We start from the raw sequence: 20793 nt of genomic DNA, 5'->3' as shown, positions 1-20793 counted from the left end.
AAATGTATAGACTTCCCGTTGATGTTATTTTCTTACATAACTTGACAAAGTCTCAACAAAGCCTAGAAAGTACAAATCTGAGGGGGAAAAAAACACGTCCTAAAATAATCAGAAAGTCTACCTGCCTGTATTGTGCCGTAATCAACAGGTTTCACTAGGATATTCAGAACGTTCAGCAAAACAGAAGAAAAACTACCGAAACGTTTTAATCACTGAGTTTATTTTCTGCTCCTTCGTCTTACACTAGAAACTCTTCATACCTTCAGATTCCACATCAGCGTTCTTGAGGAGACTAAGATTGTAGTTTTACCCAGACAAACAGTTTGTTATTTTACAGTTACATTATTTTGTTTCTGGCATCAAACACAGCCTAGTTACTGTCCAATCATGAGTCTCTGGGGGTTAAAGTTTCCCCTCGGTACAGACCTAGGATCAGCTTCTCCTCCCCCAAGCTTAACCCTGAACATTAATGGGAGAAATGCTAGACTGACTCAACATGAGCCTTTAGGGGAAACTCGACTCCAATCATGAAACACAAGTTTTCACTCGTTTTGACAATAAACAGCACTGCAGTTCTGACATACTGGTAGCCTGGGTGGATTATAATGTAGCCTGGGTGGATTATAATGTAGCCTGGGTGGATTATAATGTAGCCTGGGTGGATTATAATGTAGCCTGGGTGGATTATAATGTAGCCTGGGTGGATTATAATGTAGCCTGGGTGGATTATAATGTAGCCTGGGTGGATTATAATGTAGCCTGGGTGGATTATAATGTAGCCTGGGTGAATTATAATGTAGCCTGGGTGAAGTATAATGTAGCCTGGGTGAATTATAATGTAGCCTGGGTGGATTATAATGTAGCCTTGGTGGATTATAATGTAGCCTGGATGGATTAGAGCACAAACAGATCTGGGGGCCAGGCTGGCTTGATCAGATCTGGGACCAGGCTAGTGAGATCAGATCTGGGACCAGGCTAGAGAGATCAGATCTGGGGGTCAGGCTGGCGAGATAAGATCTGGAACCAGGCTGTGGGATCAGATCTGGGACCAGGCTAGTGGGATCAGATCTCGAACCAGGCTAGGTGAGATCAGATCTGGGACCAGGCTGTGGGATCAGATCTGGGACCAGGCTAGGGGGATCAGATCTCGAACCAGGCTAGGTGAGATCAGATCTGGGACCAGGCTGTGGGATCAGATCTAGGACCAGGCTGTGGGATCAGATCAGGGACCAGACTAGCATACTGGGTCCTTTTCCATTCATTTTAGGCACTGAACAGATGAGGCAAAACCGTCCCCTGTTTTTTATGTAATAATGTAGAAGAGTGCAAACACTGTTACAATACAAGCTTCTCATCACTCCGTATCTTTAGGTCTCCAACGGTGACTAGCAAATAACTTAGTAGCGCTTCTTGTGTAAGTTACTTTTAATGTGTAAGTTACTTTTAATGTGCAAGTTACTTTTTATGTGTAAGTTACTTTTTATGTGCAAGTTACTTTTAATGTGTAAGTTACTTTTTATGTGTAAGTTACTTTTTATGTGCAAGTTACTTTTAATGTGTAAGTGACTTTTTATGTGCAAGTTACTTTTAATGTGTAAGTTACTTTTATGTGCAAGTTACTTTTTATGTGTAAGTTACTTTTATGTGCAAGTTACTTTTAATGTGTAAGTTACTTTTATGTGCAAGTTACTTTTTATGTGTAAGTTACTTTTATGTGCAAGTTACTTTTTATGTGTAAGTTACTTTTATGTGCAAGTTACTTTTAATGTGTAAGTTACTTTTATGTGCACGTTACTTTTAATGTGTAAGTTACTTTTATGTGCAAGTAACTTTTTATGTGTAAGTTACTTTTTATGTGCAAGTTACTTTTTATGTGTAAGTTACTTTTAATGTGTAAGTTACTTTTATGTGCAAGTTACTTTTTATGTGTAAGTTACTTTTATGTGCAAGTAACTTTTTATGTGTAAGTTACTTTTTATGTGCAAGTTACTTTTTATGTGTAAGTTACTTTTAATGTGTAAGTTACTTTTATGTGCAAGTTACTTTTTATGTGTAAGTTACTTTTATGTGAATCACATGTAATTTCACATTTACTGAGTCATCATTTTTTTTAAATCTAGTGAATGAATCCTGCTCAGTCCTTTGAAATAAATATTTCTCCCTACTCTTTAGAAATCATACACTCATGAAACGGCTTTAAAATGCGTTTGTATTTCTCAAACATAACTACCTTTTAGTACCGGTCAAAATATGAATCAATTTAGATGTAAATGTGTGGAACAAAAATGGGGCGAGACTGATACGAGGTCAGGGTGCATTTCTGGAGTGTGAAGCTAGAGGTCGCTCTCCCCGTAGAGGGCAGTGGAGAAGACAGTGTAGTCCAGGGCCCCTGGGACCCCATCAGGCCCATTGTAGAGGGGCATCCTGGCGATGCAGTACTCTGCCTGCTCTGGGGGCAGCTCTCTACGCAGCTCCTCCAGCAGGATGAAGGGCTGTGGAAAAGATAACACAGAGGGACATTAGGGACACACATTTGAGATGACATTGTAAAATAAACTTTAACATGACTTGGCTAGAGAGAGAGAGAAAGTGCTCGAGAGAGAGAGAGAGAGAGAGAGAGAGAGTAAGCATGTGCGAGACAGATAAAGCAAGGCGTGAAAGAGGAAGCAAGTGAGAGAGACAGAGAGAAAGCGGGTGAAAGAGACAGACAGAGAGGAAGCAAGTGAGAGAGACAGAGAGAAAGCGAGTGAGAGAGACACAGAGAACCATCACTTGTCACCTTATCAGCAGCCAGGATCTTGAAGGAGGCGAGGACCTGCTCTGAGGTGTCTGAGTCGGACGTCTCTCTAGTCATGAAGTCAACGAAGGACTGGAAGGTCACCTTGTTGGACCCGTTGGGATCCACTAGAGACATGATGCGGGCAAACTCAGACTCTCCCTACAAATCACAGAGCATCGTATAACCAGGCTACTTCATTACATACAGCCACATTGATTTAGCCAGGTCCCAGATCTGTTTGTGCTGTCTTGCCAATACATATGGTCATTGTCAGGTGACATAACAAACAGATCTGGAATCAGGATAACATTGAGTCAATCAGGTTGAGAATAACAGAAAGATAAGACAGCTGTGCTACTCATGTCCTACCTGGTAAAGGGTTATGTTTGATACATTACTCATGTCCAACCCGGTAAAGGGTTATGTTTGATACATTACTCATGTCCTACCTGGTAAAGGGTTATGTTTGATACATTACTCATGTCCTACCTGGTAAAGGGTTATGTTTGATACATTACTCATGTCCAACCCGGTAAAGGGTTATGTTTGATACATTACTCATGGCCTACCTGGTAAAGGGTTATGTTTGATACATTACTCATGTCCTACCTGGTAAAGGGTTATGTTTGATACATTACTCATGTCCTACCCGGTAAAGGGTTATGTTTGATACATTACTCATGTCCTACCTGGTAAAGGGTTATGTTTGATACATTACTCATGTCCTACCTGGTAAAGGGTTATGTTTGATACATTACTCATGTCCTACCTGATAAAGGGTTATGTTTGATACATTACTCATGTCCTACCTGGTAAAGGGTTATGTTTGATACATGACTCATGTCCTACCTGGTAAAGGGTTATGTTTGATACATGACTCATGTCCTACCTGGTAAAGGGTTATGTTTGATACATTACTCATGTCCTACCTGGTAAAGGGTTATGTTTGATACATTACTTATGTCCTACCTGGTAAAGGGTTATGTTTGATACATTACCCATGTTCTACCTGGTAAAGGGGTATGTTTGATACATTACTCATGTCCTACCTGATAAAGGGTTATGTTTGATACATTACTCATGTCCTACCTGGTAAAGGGTTATGTTTGATACATGACTCATGTCCTACCTGGTAAAGGGTTATGTTTGATACATGACTCATGTCCTACCTGGTAAAGGGTTATGTTTGATACATGACTCATGTCCTACCTGGTAAAGGGTTATGTTTGGTACATTACTCATGTCCTACCTGATAAAGGGTTATGTTTGATACATTACTCATGTCCTACCTGGTAAAGGGTTATGTTTGATACATTACTCATGTCCTACCTGGTAAAGGGTTATGTTTGATACATTACTCATGTCCTACCTGATAAAGGGTTATGTTTGATACATGACTCATGTCCTACCTGGTAAAGGGTTATGTTTGATACATTACTCATGTCCTACCTGGTAAAGGGTTATGTTTGATACATTTTATTTATTTATTTATTTCACCTTTATTTAACCAGGTAGGCAAATTGAGAACACGTTCTCATTTACAATTGCGACCTGGCCAAGATAAAGCAAAGCAGTTCGACACAAACAACAACACAAAGTTACACATGGAGTAAAACAAACATACAGTCAATAATACAGTGAAAAATAAGTCTATATACAATGTGAGCAAGTGAGGTGAGATAAGGGAGGTGAAGGCAAACAAAATATATATATAAATAAATAAAAATATAAAAAAGGCCATGGTGGCGAAGTAAATACAATATAGCAAGTAAAAAAACACTGGAATGGTTGGTTTGCAGTGGAAGAAAGTGCAAAGTAGAGATAGAAATAATGGGGTGCAAAGGAGCAAAATAAATAAATGAATACAGTAGGTAAAGAGGTAGTTGTTTGGGCTAAATTATAGATGGGCTATGTACAGGTGCAGTAATCTATGAGCGGCTCTGACAGCTGGTGCTTAAAGCTAGTGAGGGAGATAAGTGTTTCCAGTTTCAGAGATTTTTGTAGTTCATTCCAGTCATTGGCAGCAGAGAACTGGAAGGAGAGGCGGCCAAAGGAATAATTGGTTTTGGGGGTGACCAGAGAGATATACCTGCTGGAGTGCGTGCTACAGGTAGGTGCTGCTATGGTGACCAGCGAGCTGAGATAAGGGGGGACTTTACCTAGCAGGGTCTTGTAGATGACCTGGAGCCAGTGGGTTTGGCGACGAGTATGAAGCGAGGGCCAGCCAACGAGAGTGTACAGGTCGCAGTGGTGGGTAGTGTATGGGGCTTTGGTGACAAAACGGATGGCACTGTGATAGACTGCATCCAATTTATTGAGTAGGGTTTTGGAGGCTATTTTGTAAATGACATCACCGAAGTCGAGGATTGGTAGGATGGTCAGTTTTACAAGGGTATGTTTGGCAGCATGAGTGAAGGATGCTTTGTTGCGGAATAGGAAGCCAATTCTAGATTTAACTTTGGATTGGAGATGCTTAATGTGAGTCTGGAAGGAGAGTTTACAGTCTAACCAGACACCTAGGTATTTGTAGTTGTCCACATATTCTAAGTCAGAGCCGTCCAGAGTAGTGATGTTGGACAGGCGGGCAGGTGCAGGCAGCGATCGGTTGAAGAGCATGCATTTAGTTTTACTTGTATTTAAGAGCAATTGGAGGCCACGGAAGGAGAGTTGTATGGCATTGAAGCTCGCCTGGAGGGTTGTTAACACAGTGTCAAAAGAAGGGCCAGAAGTATACAGAATAGTGTCGTCCGCGTAGAGGTGGATCAGAGACTCACCAGCAGCAAGAGCGACATCATTGATGTATACAGAGAAGAGAGTCGGTCCAAGAATTGAACCCTGTGGCACCCCCATAGAGACTGCTAGAGGCCCGGACAACAGACCCTCCGATTTGACACACTGAACTCGATCAGAGAAGTAGTTGGTGAACCAGGCGAGGCAATCATTAGAGAAACCAAGGCTGTCGAGTCTGCCGATGAGGATGTGGTGATTGACAGAGTCAAAAGCCTTGGCCAGGTCAATGAATACGGCTGCACAGTATTGTTTCCTATCGATGGCGGTTAAGATATCGTTTATGACCTTGAGCGTGGCTGAGGTGCACCCATGACCAGCTCTGAAACCAGATTGCATAGCGGAGAAGGTATGGTGGGATTCGAAATGGTCGGTAATCTGTTTGTTGACTTGGCTTTCGAAGACCTTAGAAAGGCAGGGTAGGATAGATATAGGTCTGTAGCTGTTTGGGTCAAGAGTGTCCCCCCCTTTGAAGAGGGGGATGACCGCAGCTGCTTTCCAATCTTTGGGAATCTCAGACGACACGAAAGAGAGGTTGAAAAGGCTAGTAATAGGGGTGGCAACAATTTCAGCAGATAGTTTTAGAAAGAAAGGGTCCAGATTATCTAGCCCGGCTGATTTGTAAGGGTCCAGATTTTGTAGCTCTTTCAGAACATCAGCTGACTGTATTTGGGAGAAAGAGAAATGGGGAAGGCTTGGGCGAGAAGCAGAGGGGAGGGCAGTGCTGTTGACCGGGGTAGGGGTAGCCAGGTGGAAAGCATGGCCAGCCGTAGAAAAATGCTTATTGAAATTCTCAATTATAGTGGATTTGTCGGTGGTGACAGTGTTTCCTATCTTCAGTGCAGTTGGAAGCTGGGAGGAGGTGTTCTTATTCTCCATGGACTTTACAGTGTCCCAGAACTTTTTTGAGTTTGTGTTGCAGGAAGCAAATTTCTGCTTGAAAAAGCTAGCCTTGGCTTTTCTAACTGCCTGTGTATATTGGTTTCTAGCTTCCCTGAAAAGTTGCATATCACGGGGGCTGTTCGATGCTAATGCAGAACGCCATAGGATGTTTTTGTGTTGGTTAAGGGCAGTCAGGTCTGGAGAGAACCAAGGGCTATATCTGTTCCTGGTTCTAAATTTCTTGAATGGGGCATGCTTATTCAAGATGGTGAGGAAGGCATTTAAAAAAAATATCCAGGCATCCTCTACTGACGGGATGAGATCAATATCCTTCCAGGATACCTCGGCCAGGTCGATTAGAAAGGCCTGCTCGCTGAAGTGTTTCAGGGAGCGTTTGACAGTGATGAGTGGAGGTCGTTTGACCGCTGACCCATTACGGATGCAGGCAATGAGGCAGTGATCGCTGAGATCTTGGTTGAAAACAGCAGAGGTGTATTTGGAGGGCAAGTTGGTTAGGATGATATCTATGAGGGTGCCCGTGTTTACGGATTTGGGGTGGTACCTGGTAGGTTCATTGATAATTTGTGTGAGATTGAGGGCATCAAGCTTAGATTGTAGGATGGCTGGGGTGTTAAGCATGTTCCAATTTAGGTCGCCTAGTAGCACGAGCTCTGAAGATAGATGGGGGGCAATCAGTTCACATATGGTGTCCAGAGCACAGCTGGGGGCAGAGGGTGGTCTATAGCAGGCGGCAACGGTGAGAGACTTGTTTTTAGAGAGGTGGATTTTTAAAAGTAGAAGTTCAAATTGTTTGGGAACAGACCTGGATAGTAAAACAGAACTCTGCAGGCAATCTTTGCAGTAGATTGCAACACCGCCCCCTTTGGCCGTTCTATCTTGTCTGAAAATCTTGTAGTTAGGGATGAAAATGTCAGAATTTTTGGTGGTCTTCCTAAGCCAGGATTCAGACACGGCTAAAACATCTGGGTTGGCAGAGTGTGCTAAAGCAGTGAACAAAACAAACTTAGGGAGGAGGCTTCTAATGTTAACATGCATGAAACCAAGGCTATTACGGTTACAGAAGTCATCAAAAGAGAGCGCCTGGGGAATAGGAGTGGAGCTAGGTACTGCAGGGCCTGGATTCACCTCTACATCACCAGAGGAACAGAGGAGGAGTAGGATAAGGGTACGGCTAAAAGCTATGAGAATTGGTCGTCTAGAACGTCTAGAACAGAGAGTAAAAGGAAGTTTTTGGGGGCGATAAAATAGCTTCAAGGAATAATGTACAGACAAAGGTATGGTAGGATGTGAATACAGTGGAGGTAAACCTAGGTATTGAGTGATGATGAGAGAGATATTGTCTCTAGAAACATCATTGAAACCAGGTGATGTCATCGCATGTGTGGGTGGTGGAACTGAAAGGTTGGATAAGGTATAGTGAGCAGGGCTAGAGGCTCTACAGTGAAATAATCCAATAAACACTAACCAGAACAGCAATGGACAAGGCATATTGACATTAAGGAGAGGCATGCTTAGTCGATTGATCATAAGGGTCCAGTGAGTAGAGGTTGGTTGGGGTCACGGCGATCCAGACAGCTGGCCGGGTAGATGGCTATCGGTAGCAAGATAGCATAGGATGGAGGTCTATTTTTAGACACCTCGTGCGTTTCCGTCGGTAGATTAGTGGGGTTCCGTGTGGTAGAGGGGATCAATCCAATTGGCAAAATAGATATAGTGACCCAAGAAAAATTGTCCGATATACTTATTCAGATAGCAGCTGATAAGACAGCTAACGATTAGCGGGCCCCAGATGAGCGTTCAGGTAACGTCGCGACGGAGGTGCCAGTTGGATAACTCCCTCGGGCAGATAACGTCGGCAGTCAGTCGTGAAGGCCCGGTGGGGCTCCGCATCTGCAGCAAAAAAACGGGTCCGGATAGGTGATTGTAGCCCAGGAGTGGCTGATGGAACTCTTCAGCTGGCTAGCTCCGGAATAATTTAAGTTCCGGGATCGACGTAAGCCAATAGTCACACGGTTTGCAGCTAGCTAGCTGCGAAATCAAGGTGCAAACGTCCAGAGCCTGTGGCTGAAATCCGGGGACACTGAGAAAAATAGGCCCGGTATGCTCCGGTCCGAGTCGCGTTGCACAAAAGTGCCGATAGATTATCGAGCTAAAGGAATAGCTGATGACCACAAAACGTGGGCAGCTGAAACACCAACGCTAGCCAGCAAACCGGCTAACTTCTGGGCAGCTTCAGATTAGCTTCTGGCTAGCTTCTGGTTAGCTTCTGGGTAGCTTCTGGTTAGCTTCTGGGTAGCTTCCGGCTAGCTTCTGGTTAGCTTCTGGCTAGGTTCTGGCCAGCTTCTGGTTAGCCTCTGGCTAGCTTCCACTGTGGATTTTCAGATTTGAGGTAAATAATACTTTTTTTTTTGTAATTGGTGAGGCGGGTTGCAGGAAAGCTTTTGTAGTTGAGTTCTTGGATAATAAAATATGTAAAAGATATGCGAAGAAAGATGTAAATATATATATATATACAGGACACGACAATACGAGGACAAAATGACGTCTGAACTGCTATGCCATCTTGGAACCAACCATAACCACATTACTCATGTCCAACCTGATAAAGGGTTATGTTTGATACATTACTCATGTCCAACCTGATAAAGGGTTATGTTTGATACATTACTCATGTCCTACCTGGTAAAGGGTTATGTTTGATACATGACTCATGTCCTACCTGATAAAGGGTTATGTTTGATGCATTACTCATGTCCTACCTGATAAAGGGTTATGTTTGATACATTACTCATGTCCTACCTGGTAAAGGGTTATGTTTGATACATTACTCATGTCCTACCTGGTAAAGGGTTATGTTTGATACATTACTCATGTCCTACCTGGTAAAGGGTTATGTTTGATACATTACTCATGTCCTACCCGGTAAAGGGTTATGTTTGATACATTACTCATGTCCTACCTGATAAAGGGTTATGTTTGATACATTACTCATGTCCTACCTGATAAAGGGTTATGTTTGATACATTACTCATGTCCTACCTGGTAAAGGGTTATGTTTGATACATTACTCATGTCCTACCTGGTAAAGGGTTATGTTTGATACATTACTCATGTCCTACCTGGTAAAGGGTTATGTTTGATACATTACTCATGTCCTACCTGGTAAAGGGTTATGTTTGATACATTACTCATGTCCTACCTGATAAAGGGTTATGTTTGATACATTACTCATGTCCTACCTGATAAAGGGTTATGTTTGATATATTACTCATGTCCTACCTGGTAAAGGATTATGTTTGATACATTACTCACGTCCTGGAGATGTGTGACTGGAGATGAATCTACCATTAATGACTGGAGATGAATCTGTCATTAATGACTGGAGGTGAATCTGTCATTAATGACTATGTGACTGGAGATGAATCTGTCATTAATGACTGGAGGTGAATCTGCCATTAATGACTGGAGGTGAATCTACCATTAATGACTGGAGATGAATCTGTCATTAATGACTGGAGGTGAATCTGTCATTAATGACTGGAGGTGAATCTGTCATTAATGACTGGAGGTGAATCTGTCATTAATGACTGTGTGACTGGAGGTGAATCTACCATTAATGACTGTGTGACTGGAGGTGAATCTGTCATTAATGACTGTGTGACTGGAGGTGAATCTGTCATTAATGACTGTGTGACTGGAGGTGAATCTGTCATTAATGACTGTGTGACTGGAGGTGAATCTGTCATTAATGACTGTGTGACTGGAGGTGAATCTGTCATTAATGACTGTGTGTCTGGAGGTGAATCTACCATTCATGACTGGAGGTGAATCTGTCATTAATGACTGGAGGTGAATCTACCATTAATGACTGTGTGACTGGAGGTGAATCTACCATTAATGACTGGAGGTGAATCTGTCATTAATGACTGGAGGTGAATCTACCATTAATGACTGGAGGTGAATCTGTCATTAATGACTGGAGGTGAATCTGTCATTAATGACTGGAGGTGAATCTACCATTAATGACTGTGTGACTGGAGGTGAATCTGTCATTAATGACTGGAGGTGAATCTGCCATTAATGACTGGAGGTGAATCTGTCATTAATGACTGGAGGTGAATCTACCATTAATGACTGTGTGACTGGAGGTGAATCTGTCATTAATGACTGGAGGTGAACCTGTCATTAAGGACTGTGTGTCTGGAGATGAATCTGTCATTAATGACTGGAGGTGAATCTACCATTACTGACTGGAGGTGAATCTGTCATTAATGACTGGAGGTGAATCTACCATTAATGACTGTGTGACTGGAGGTGAATCTGTCATTAATGACTGGAGGTGAATCTGTCATTAATGACTGGAGGTGAATCTGCCATTAATGACTGGAGGTGAATCTGTCATTAATGACTGTGTGACTGGAGGTGAATCTACCATTAATGACTGGAGGTGAATCTGTCATTAATGACTGGAGGTGAATCTACCATTAATGACTGGAGGTGAATCTGTCATTAATGACTGGAGGTGAATCTACCATTAATGACTGGAGGTGAATCTGTCATTAATGACTGGAAGTGAATCTACCATTAATGACTGGAGGTGAATCTGCCATTAATGACTGGAGGTGAATCTACCATTAATGACTGGAGGTGAATCTGCCATTAATGACTGGAGATGAATCTACCATTGATGACTGGAGGTGAATCTGTCATTAATGACTGGAGGTGAATCTACCATTAATGACTGTGTGACTGGAGGTGAATCTGTCATTAATGACTGGAGGTGAATCTGTCATTAATGACTGGAGGTGAATCTACCATTAATGACTGGAGGTGAATCTACCATTAATGACTGTGTGACTGGAGGTGAATCTGTCATTAATGACTGGAGGTGAATCTACCATTAATGACTGTGTGACTGGAGGTGAATCTGTCATTAATGACTGTGTGACTGGAGGTGAATCTGTCATTAATGACTGGAGGTGAATCTACCATTAATGACTGGGAGTGAATCTACCATTAATGACTGGAGGTGAATCTGTCATTAATGACTGTGTGACTGGAGATGAATCTACCATTAATGACTGGAGGTGAATCTACCATTAATGACTGGAGTGGAATCTGTCATTAATGACTGGAGGTGAATCTGTCATTAATGACTGGAGGTGAATCTACCATTAATGACTGGAGGTGAATCTACCATTAATGACTGGAGATGAATCTACCATTAATGACTGGAGGTGAATCTACCATTAATGACTGGAGGTGAATCTACCATTAATGACTGGAGATGAATCTACCATTAATGACTGGAGGTGAATCTACCATTAATGACTGGAGGTGAATCTACCATTAATGACTGGAGGTGAATCTACCATTAATGACTGGAGGTGAATCTACCATTAATGACTGGAGGTGAATCTACCATTAATGACTGGAGGTGAATCTGTCATTAATGACTGTGTGACTGGAGATGAATCTGTCATTAATGACTGGAGGTGAATCTGTCATTAATGACTGTGTGACTGGAGGTGAATCTGTCATTAATGACTGGAGGTGAATCTACCATTAATGACTGGAGGTGAATCTGTCATTAATGACTGTGTGACTGGAGGTGAATCTGTCATTAATGACTGGAGGTGAATCTGTCATTAATGACTGGAGGTGAATCTACCATTAATGACTGGAGGTGAATCTACCATTAATGACTGGAGGTGAATCTGCCATTAATGACTGTGTGACTGGAGGTGAATCTGTCATTAATGACTGTGTGACTGGAGGTGAATCTGTCATTAATGACTGTGTGACTGGAGGTGAATCTGTCATTAATGACTGGAGGTGAATCTGTCATTAATGACTGGAGGTGAATCTGCCATTAATGACTGGAGGTGAATCTACTATTAATGACTGGAGGTGAATCTGCCATTAATGACTGGAGGTGAATCTACCATTAATGACTGGAGGTGAATCTGTCATTAATGACTGGAGGTGAATCTGTCATTAATGACTGTGTGACCTGAGGCGAATCTACCATTAATGACTGGAGGTGAATCTGTCATTAATGACTGGAGGTGAATCTACCATTAATGACTGGAGGTGAATCTGCCATTAATGACTGTGTGACTGGAGGTGAATCTGTCATTAATGACTGGGAGTGAATCTACCATTAATGACTGGAGGTGAATCTGTCATTAATGACTGTGTGACTGGAGGTGAATCTGTCATTAATGACTGGAGGTGAATCTACCATTAATGACTGGAGGTGAATCTGTCATTAATGACTGGAGGTGAATCTGTCATTAATGACTGGAGGTGAATCTACCATTAATGACTGTGTGACTGGAGGTGAATCTGTCATTAATGACTGGAGGTGAATCTGTCATTAATGACTGGAGGTGAATCTGTCATTAATGACTGGAGATGAATCTGTCATTAATGACTGGAGGTGAATCTACCATTAATGACTGGAGGTGAATCTACCATTAATGACTGGAGGTGAATCTGTCATTAATGACTGGAGGTGAATCTGTCATTAATGACTGGAGATGAATCTGTCATTAATGACTGGAGGTGAATCTACCATTAATGACTGGAGGTGAATCTGTCATTAATGACTGTGTGACTGGAGGTGAATCTGCCATTAATGACTGGAGCTGAATCTGCCATTAATGACTGTGTGACTGGAGGTGAATCTGCCATTAATGACTGGAGGTGAATCTACCATTAATGACTGGAGATGAATCTACCATTAATGACTGGAGGTGAATCTACCATTAATGACTGGAGGTGAATCTACCATTAATGACTGGAGATGAATCTACCATTAATGACTGGAGGTGAATCTACCATTAATGACTGGAGGTGAATCTACCATTAATGACTGGAGGTGAATCTACCATTAATGACTGGAGGTGAATCTACCATTAATGACTGGACGTGAATCTGTCATTAATGACTGTGTGACTGGAGATGAATCTGTCATTAATGACTGGAGGTGAATCTGTCATTAATGACTGTGTGACTGGAGGTGAATCTGTCATTAATGACTGGAGGTGAATCTACCATTAATGACTGGAGGTGAATCTGTCATTAATGACTGTGTGACTGGAGGTGAATCTGTCATTAATGACTGGAGGTGAATCTGTCATTAATGACTGGAGGTGAATCTACCATTAATGACTGGAGGTGAATCTACCATTAATGACTGGAGGTGAATCTGCCATTAATGACTGTGTGACTGGAGGTGAATCTGTCATTAATGACTGTGTGACTGGAGGTGAATCTGTCATTAATGACTGTGTGACTGGAGGTGAATCTGTCATTAATGACTGGAGGTGAATCTGTCATTAATGACTGTGTGACTGGAGGTGAATCTGTCATTAATGACTGTGTGACTGGAGGTGAATCTGTCATTAATGACTGGAGGTGAATCTGTCATTAATGACTGGAGGTGAATCTGCCATTAATGACTGGAGGTGAATATACTATTAATGACTGGAGGTGAATCTGCCATTAATGACTGGAGGTGAATCTACCATTAATGACTGGGGGTGAATCTGTCATTAATGACTGGAGGTGAATCTGTCATTAATGACTGTGTGACTGGAGGTGAATCTACCATTAATGACTGGAGGTGAATCTGTCATTAATGACTGGAGGTGAATCTACCATTAATGACTGGAGGTGAATCTGCCATTAATGACTGTGTGACTGGAGGTGAATCTGTCATTAATGACTGGGAGTGAATCTACCATTAATGACTGGAGGTGAATCTGTCATTAATGACTGTGTGACTGGAGGTGAATCTGTCATTAATGACTGGAGGTGAATCTACCATTAATGACTGGAGGTGAATCTGTCATTAATGACTGGAGGTGAATCTGTCATTAATGACTGGAGGTGAATCTACCATTAATGACTGTGTGACTGGAGGTGAATCTGTCATTAATGACTGGAGGTGAATCTGTCATTAATGACTGGAGGTGAATCTGTCATTAATGACTGGAGATGAATCTGTCATTAATGACTGGAGGTGAATCTACCATTAATGACTGGAGGTGAATCTACCATTAATGACTGGAGGTGAATCTGTCATTAATGACTGGAGGTGAATCTGTCATTAATGACTGGAGATGAATCTGTCATTAATGACTGGAGGTGAATCTACCATTAATGACTGGAGGTGAATCTGTCATTAATGACTGTGTGACTGGAGGTGAATCTACCATTAATGACTGGAGGTGAATCTGTCATTAATGACTGGAGGTGAATCTACCATTAATGACTGGAGGTGAATCTGCCATTAATGACTGTGTGACTGGAGGTGAATCTGTCATTAATGACTGGGAGTGAATCTACCATTAATGACTGGAGGTGAATCTGTCATTAATGACTGTGTGACTGGAGGTGAATCTGTCATTAATGACTGGAGGTGAATCTACCATTAATGACTGGAGGTGAATCTGTCATTAATGACTGGAGGTGAATCTGTCATTAATGACTGGAGGTGAATCTACCATTAATGACTGTGTGACTGGAGGTGAATCTGTCATTAATGACTGGAGGTGAATCTGTCATTAATGACTGGAGGTGAATCTGTCATTAATGACTGGAGATGAATCTGTCATTAATGACTGGAGGTGAATCTACCATTAATGACTGGAGGTGAATCTGTCATTAATGACTGGAGGTGAATCTGTCATTAATGACTGGAGGTGAATCTGTCATTAATGACTGGAGATGAATCTGTCATTAATGACTGGAGGTGAATCTACCATTAATGACTGGAGGTGAATCTGTCATTAATGACTGTGTGACTGGAGGTGAATCTGTCATTAATGACTGGAGGTGAATCTACCATTAATGACTGGAGGTGAATCTGCCATTAATGACTGTGTGACTGGAGGTGAATCTGTCATTAATGACTGGGAGTGAATCTACCATTAATGACTGGAGGTGAATCTGTCATTAATGACTGTGTGACTGGAGGTGAATCTGTCATTAATGACTGGAGGTGAATCTACCATTAATGACTGGAGGTGAATCTGTCATTAATGACTGGAGGTGAATCTGTCATTAATGACTGGAGGTGAATCTACCATTAATGACTGTGTGACTGGAGGTGAATCTGTCATTAATGACTGGAGGTGAATCTGTCATTAATGACTGGAGGTGAATCTGTCATTAATGACTGGAGATGAATCTGTCATTAATGACTGGAGGTGAATCTACCATTAATGACTGGAGGTGAATCTACCATTAATGACTGGAGGTGAATCTGTCATTAATGACTGGAGGTGAATCTGTCATTAATGACTGGAGATGAATCTGTCATTAATGACTGGAGGTGAATCTACCATTAATGACTGGAGGTGAATCTGTCATTAATGACTGTGTGACTGGAGGTGAATCTGCCATTAATGACTGGAGCTGAATCTGCCATTAATGACTGTGTGACTGGAGGTGAATCTGCCATTAATGACTGGAGCTGAATCTGCCATTAATGACTGTGTGACTGGAGGTGAATCTGTCATTAATGACTGGAGGTGAATCTGTCATTAATGACTGGAGGGAGAATCTACCATTAATGACTGGAGGTGAATCTACCATTAATGACTGTGTGACTGGAGGTGAATCTACCATTAATGACTGGAGGTGAATCTACCATTAATGACTGGAGGTGAATCTGTCAGTAATGACTGGAGGTGAATCTGTCAGTAATGACTGGAGGTGAATCTACCATTAATGACTGGAGGTGAATCTACCATTAATGACTGGAGGTGAATCTACCATTAATGACTGGAGGTGAATCTGTCATTAATGACTGTGTGTCTGGAGGTGAATCTACCATTAATGACTGGAGCTGAATCTGCCATTAATGACTGTGTGTCTGGAGGTGAATCTACCATTAATGACTGGAGCTGAATCTGCCATTAATGACTGTGTGACTGGAGGTGAATCTGCCATTAATGACTGGAGCTGAATCTGCCATTAATGACTGTGTGACTGGAGGTGAATCTGTCATTAATGACTGGAGGTGAATCTGTCATTAATGACTGGAGGGAGAATCTACCATTAATGACTGGAGGTGAATCTACCATTAATGACTGTGTGACTGGAGGTGAATCTACCATTAATGACTGGAGGTGAATCTACCATTAATGACTGGAGGTGAATCTACCATTAATGACTGGAGGTGAATCTACCATTAATGACTGGAGATGAATCTACCATTAATGACTGGAGGTGAATCTACCATTAATGACTGGAGATGAATCTACCATTAATGACTGGAGATGAATCTACCATTAATGACTGGAGGTGAATCTGCCATTAATGACTGGAGGTGAATCTGTCATTAATGACTGTGTGACTGGAGGTGAATCTACCATTAATGACTGGAGGTGAATCTACCATTAATGACTGGAGGTGAATCTGCCATTAATGACTGGAGGTGAATCTACCATTAATGACTGTGTGACTGGAGGTGAATCTACCATTAATGACTGTGTGACTGGAGGTGAATCTACCATTAATGACTGGAGGTGAATCTGTCAGTAATGACTGGAGGTGAATCTGTCAGTAATGACTGGAGGTGAATCTACCATTAATGACTGGAGGTGAATCTACCATTAATGACTGGAGGTGAATCTACCATTAATGACTGGAGGTGAATCTACCATTAATGACTGGAGGTGAATCTACCATTAATGACTGGAGGTGAATCTGTCATTAATGACTGGAGGTGAATCTACCATTAATGACTGGAGGTGAATCTACCATTAATGACTGGAGGTGAATCTACCATTAATGACTGGAGGTGAATCTACCATTAATGACTGGAGGTGAATCTACCATTAATGACTGGAGGTGAATCTACCATTAATGACTGTGTGTCTGGAGGTGAATCTACCATTAATGACTGGAGGTGAATCTACCATTAATGACTGGAGGTGAATCTACCATTAATGACTGTGTGTCTGGAGGTGAATCTACCATTAATGACTGGAGGTGAATCTACCATTAATGACTGGAGGTGAATCTACCATTAATGACTGGAGGTGAATCTACCATTAATGACTGGAGGTGAATCTACCATTAATGACTGGAGGTGAATCTACCATTAATGATTGTGTGACTGGAGGTGAATCTACCATTAATGACTGGAGGTGAATCTACCATTAATGACTGGAGGTGAATCTACCATTAATGACTGGAGGTGAATCTACCATTAATGACTGGAGGTGAATCTACCATTAATGACTGGAGGTGAATCTACCATTAATGACTGGAGGTGAATCTACCATTAATGACTGGAGGTGAATCTACCATTAATGACTGGAGGTGAATCTACCATTAATGACTGGAGGTGAATCTACCATTAATGACTGGAGCTGAATCTACCATTAATGACTGGAGGTGAATCTACCATTAATGACTGGAGGTGAATCTACCATTAATGACTGTGTGACTGGAGGTGAATCTACCATTAATGACTGGAGGTGAATCTACCATTAATGACTGGAGGTGAATCTACCATTAATGACTGGAGGTGAATCTACCATTAATGACTGGAGGTGAATCTACCATTAATGACTGGAGGTGAATCTACCATTAATGACTGGAGGTGAATCTACCATTAATGACTGTGTGTCTTTCAGACATGTTGAACTACAGCCAGCTGTTCTCTCTCTCTCTGTCCTCGTTGACACAGCGACTGCATCCCAAATGGCAGCCTATTCCCTATCTAGTGCACTACCTATTCCCTATATAGTGCACTACCTATTCCCTATCTAGTGCACTACCTATTCACTATCTAGTGCACTACCTATTCCCTATATAGTGCACTACCTATTCACTATCTAGTGCACTACCTATTCCCTATATAGTGCACTACCTATTCCCTAAATAGTGCACTACCTATTCCCTATATAGTGCACTACCTATTCCCTATATAGTGCACTACCTATTCCCTATATAGTGCACTACCTATTCCCTATATAGTGCACTACCTATTCCCTATATAGTGCACTACCTATTCCCTATATAGTGCACTACCTATTCCCTATATAGTGCACTACCTATTCCCTATATAGTGCACTACCTTTGACCAGAGCCCTGTGAACCCTATGGTCCCTGGTCAACAGTAGTGCACTATATAGTGAACAGAGAGCCGTTTGAGTCACACCAGCCACTGAGTGACACTACCAGCTGGCCATACCAGCTATGTGTGCTGCTACCCTGGAATAGAAACACCACTGACACCAATACTCAGCATATCTGGAGGCCATTTTGGATCAGGATCAACAGATTCACACTGAAACACCACTGACACCTATACTAAGCATATCTGGAGGCCATTTTGGATCAGAATCAACAGTTTCACACTGAAACACCACTGACACCAATACTCAGCATATCCGGAGGCCATTTTGGATCAGAATCAACAGTTTCACACTGATTCCTGGGCATTTTAAATACACTGACAGATAATATTGATCATTCTGAAAAAAAGGTAGTCACTTTTATTAAAGATTAAGGTTACTTTAACAGTGACAGACATTTTTGTGGCACCCTTGTGGCAGTCTCATGACAGTCCTATGACAGCTCATTCTATGTATTTACCAGATCATAGCCCATGGAGATCAGACAGGCTCTGAAGTCATCTGTCTCCATGCCTCCTTTCTTCTTCTGCAGGGTGGAGGGGAGGAGGAGGAGGAGGGAGAGGAGGAGGAGAGGAGGAGTAGGGAGAGGAGGAGGAGGAGGAGGAGGAGGAGGAGGAGGAGGAGGGAGAGGAGGAGGGAGAGAGGAGGAGGAGGAGGAGGGAGAGGAGGAGGAGGAGGGAGAGGAGGAGGAGAAGGGAGAGGAGGAGGAGGGGGAGAGGAGGTGGGGAGAGGAGGAGGAGGAGGAGGAGAAGGGAGAGGAGGAGGAGGGGGAGAGGAGGTGGGGAGAGAGGAGGAGGAGGGAGAGGAGGAGGAGGGTGAGGAGGCGAGAGGAAGAGTGTGGATATGACAAGGAGAGGAAGAGAGGTATGGCAGGCAGGCAGACACAGACAGACAGACACAGACAGACAGACAGACAGACAGACAGACAGACAGACAGACAGACAGACAGACAGACAGACAGACAGACAGACAGACAGACAGACAGACAGACAGACAGTGACAAGAAGCACAAGACAAAGCACAGAGAGAGAGAAAAGAAAATTAATTTAGTGTCTTTGATGAGAGGAGGGCCTGTGATAAACACCATGTCATTGTTTCTCTAACAGAGAGAGATATTGCCTTCAACGATAACTACAGCACAAACAATTGGATACAGCACACACAATACTATATATACACATCTGGATCTAGGATCAGGTCATAAAGAGTCTCAGTAGGAGTGGTGATCTAGGATCAGGTCATAAAGAGTCTCAGTAGGAGTGTTGATCTAGGATCAGGTCATAAAGAGTCTCAGTAGGAGTGTTGGTCTAGGATCAGGTCATAAAGAGTCTCAGTAGGAGTGTTGATCTAGGATCAGGTCATAAAGAGTCTCAGTAGGAGTGTTGATCTAGGATCAGGTCATAAAGAGTCTCAGTAGGAGTGTTGGTCTAGGATCAGGTCATAAAGAGTCTCAGTAGGAGTGTTGGTCTAGGATCAGGTCATAAAGAGTCTCAGTAGGAGTGGTGATCTAGGATCAGGTCATAGTCTCAGTAGGAGTGTTGATCTAGGATCAGGTCATAAAGAGTCTCAGTAGGAGTGTTGATCTAGGATCAGGTCATACAGAGTCTCAGTAGGAGTGTTGATCTAGGATCAGGTCATAAAGAGTCTCAGTAGGAGTGTTGATCTAGGATCAGGTCATAAAGAGTCTCAGTAGGAGTGTTGATCTACGATCAGGTCATAAAGAGTCTCAGTAGGAGTGGTGATCTAGGATCAGGTCATAAAGAGTCTCAGTAGGAGTGTTGGTCTAGGATCAGGTCATAAAGAGTCCCAGTAGGAGTGTTGATCTAGGATCAGGTCATACAGAGTCTCAGTAGGAGTGTTGATCTAGGATCAGGTCATAAAGAGTCTCAGTAGGAGTGTTGAACTAGGATCAGGTCATAAAGAGTCTCAGTAGGAGTGTTGATCTAGGATCAGGTCATAGTCTCAGTAGGAGTGGTGATCTAGGATCAATTTATATTAAAGTACGTGGATAAGGGTGACCTGATCCTAGATGCCAGGGGGAGGATTTAGTAGTTACTGTTTAGTAACAGGTACCTGGTTGTTATGTCTCACCCAGACTGATCAGGGCGGTCTGCAGGCTGCCACTCAGCCACTCAGCCAACACACACACACAGCGCACGCACG

General features: G+C 42.4%; 1 protein-coding gene across 1 annotated transcript; it reads right to left on the bottom strand.

Annotated features, from left to right (window-relative positions):
- Positions 1-200: 200 nt before the first annotated feature.
- LOC120039030 (alpha-actinin-2) lies at positions 201-20793 on the bottom strand. Its single transcript, XM_038984570.1, has 4 exons — positions 20704-20793; positions 19091-19156; positions 2780-2938; positions 201-2492 (listed from the first exon to the last, which is right to left on the bottom strand). The coding sequence occupies exons 2-4, from the start codon at positions 19139-19141 to the stop codon at positions 2334-2336; spliced, it is 369 nt and encodes a 122-aa protein (XP_038840498.1). The 5' UTR covers positions 19142-19156; positions 20704-20793; the 3' UTR covers positions 201-2333.

This window comes from Salvelinus namaycush, unplaced genomic scaffold, assembly GCF_016432855.1.
Source record: "Salvelinus namaycush isolate Seneca unplaced genomic scaffold, SaNama_1.0 Scaffold2488, whole genome shotgun sequence".
NCBI classification, from domain to species: Eukaryota; Metazoa; Chordata; class Actinopteri; order Salmoniformes; family Salmonidae; genus Salvelinus; species Salvelinus namaycush.
This window is presented reverse-complemented; position numbering and strand designations above follow the sequence as displayed.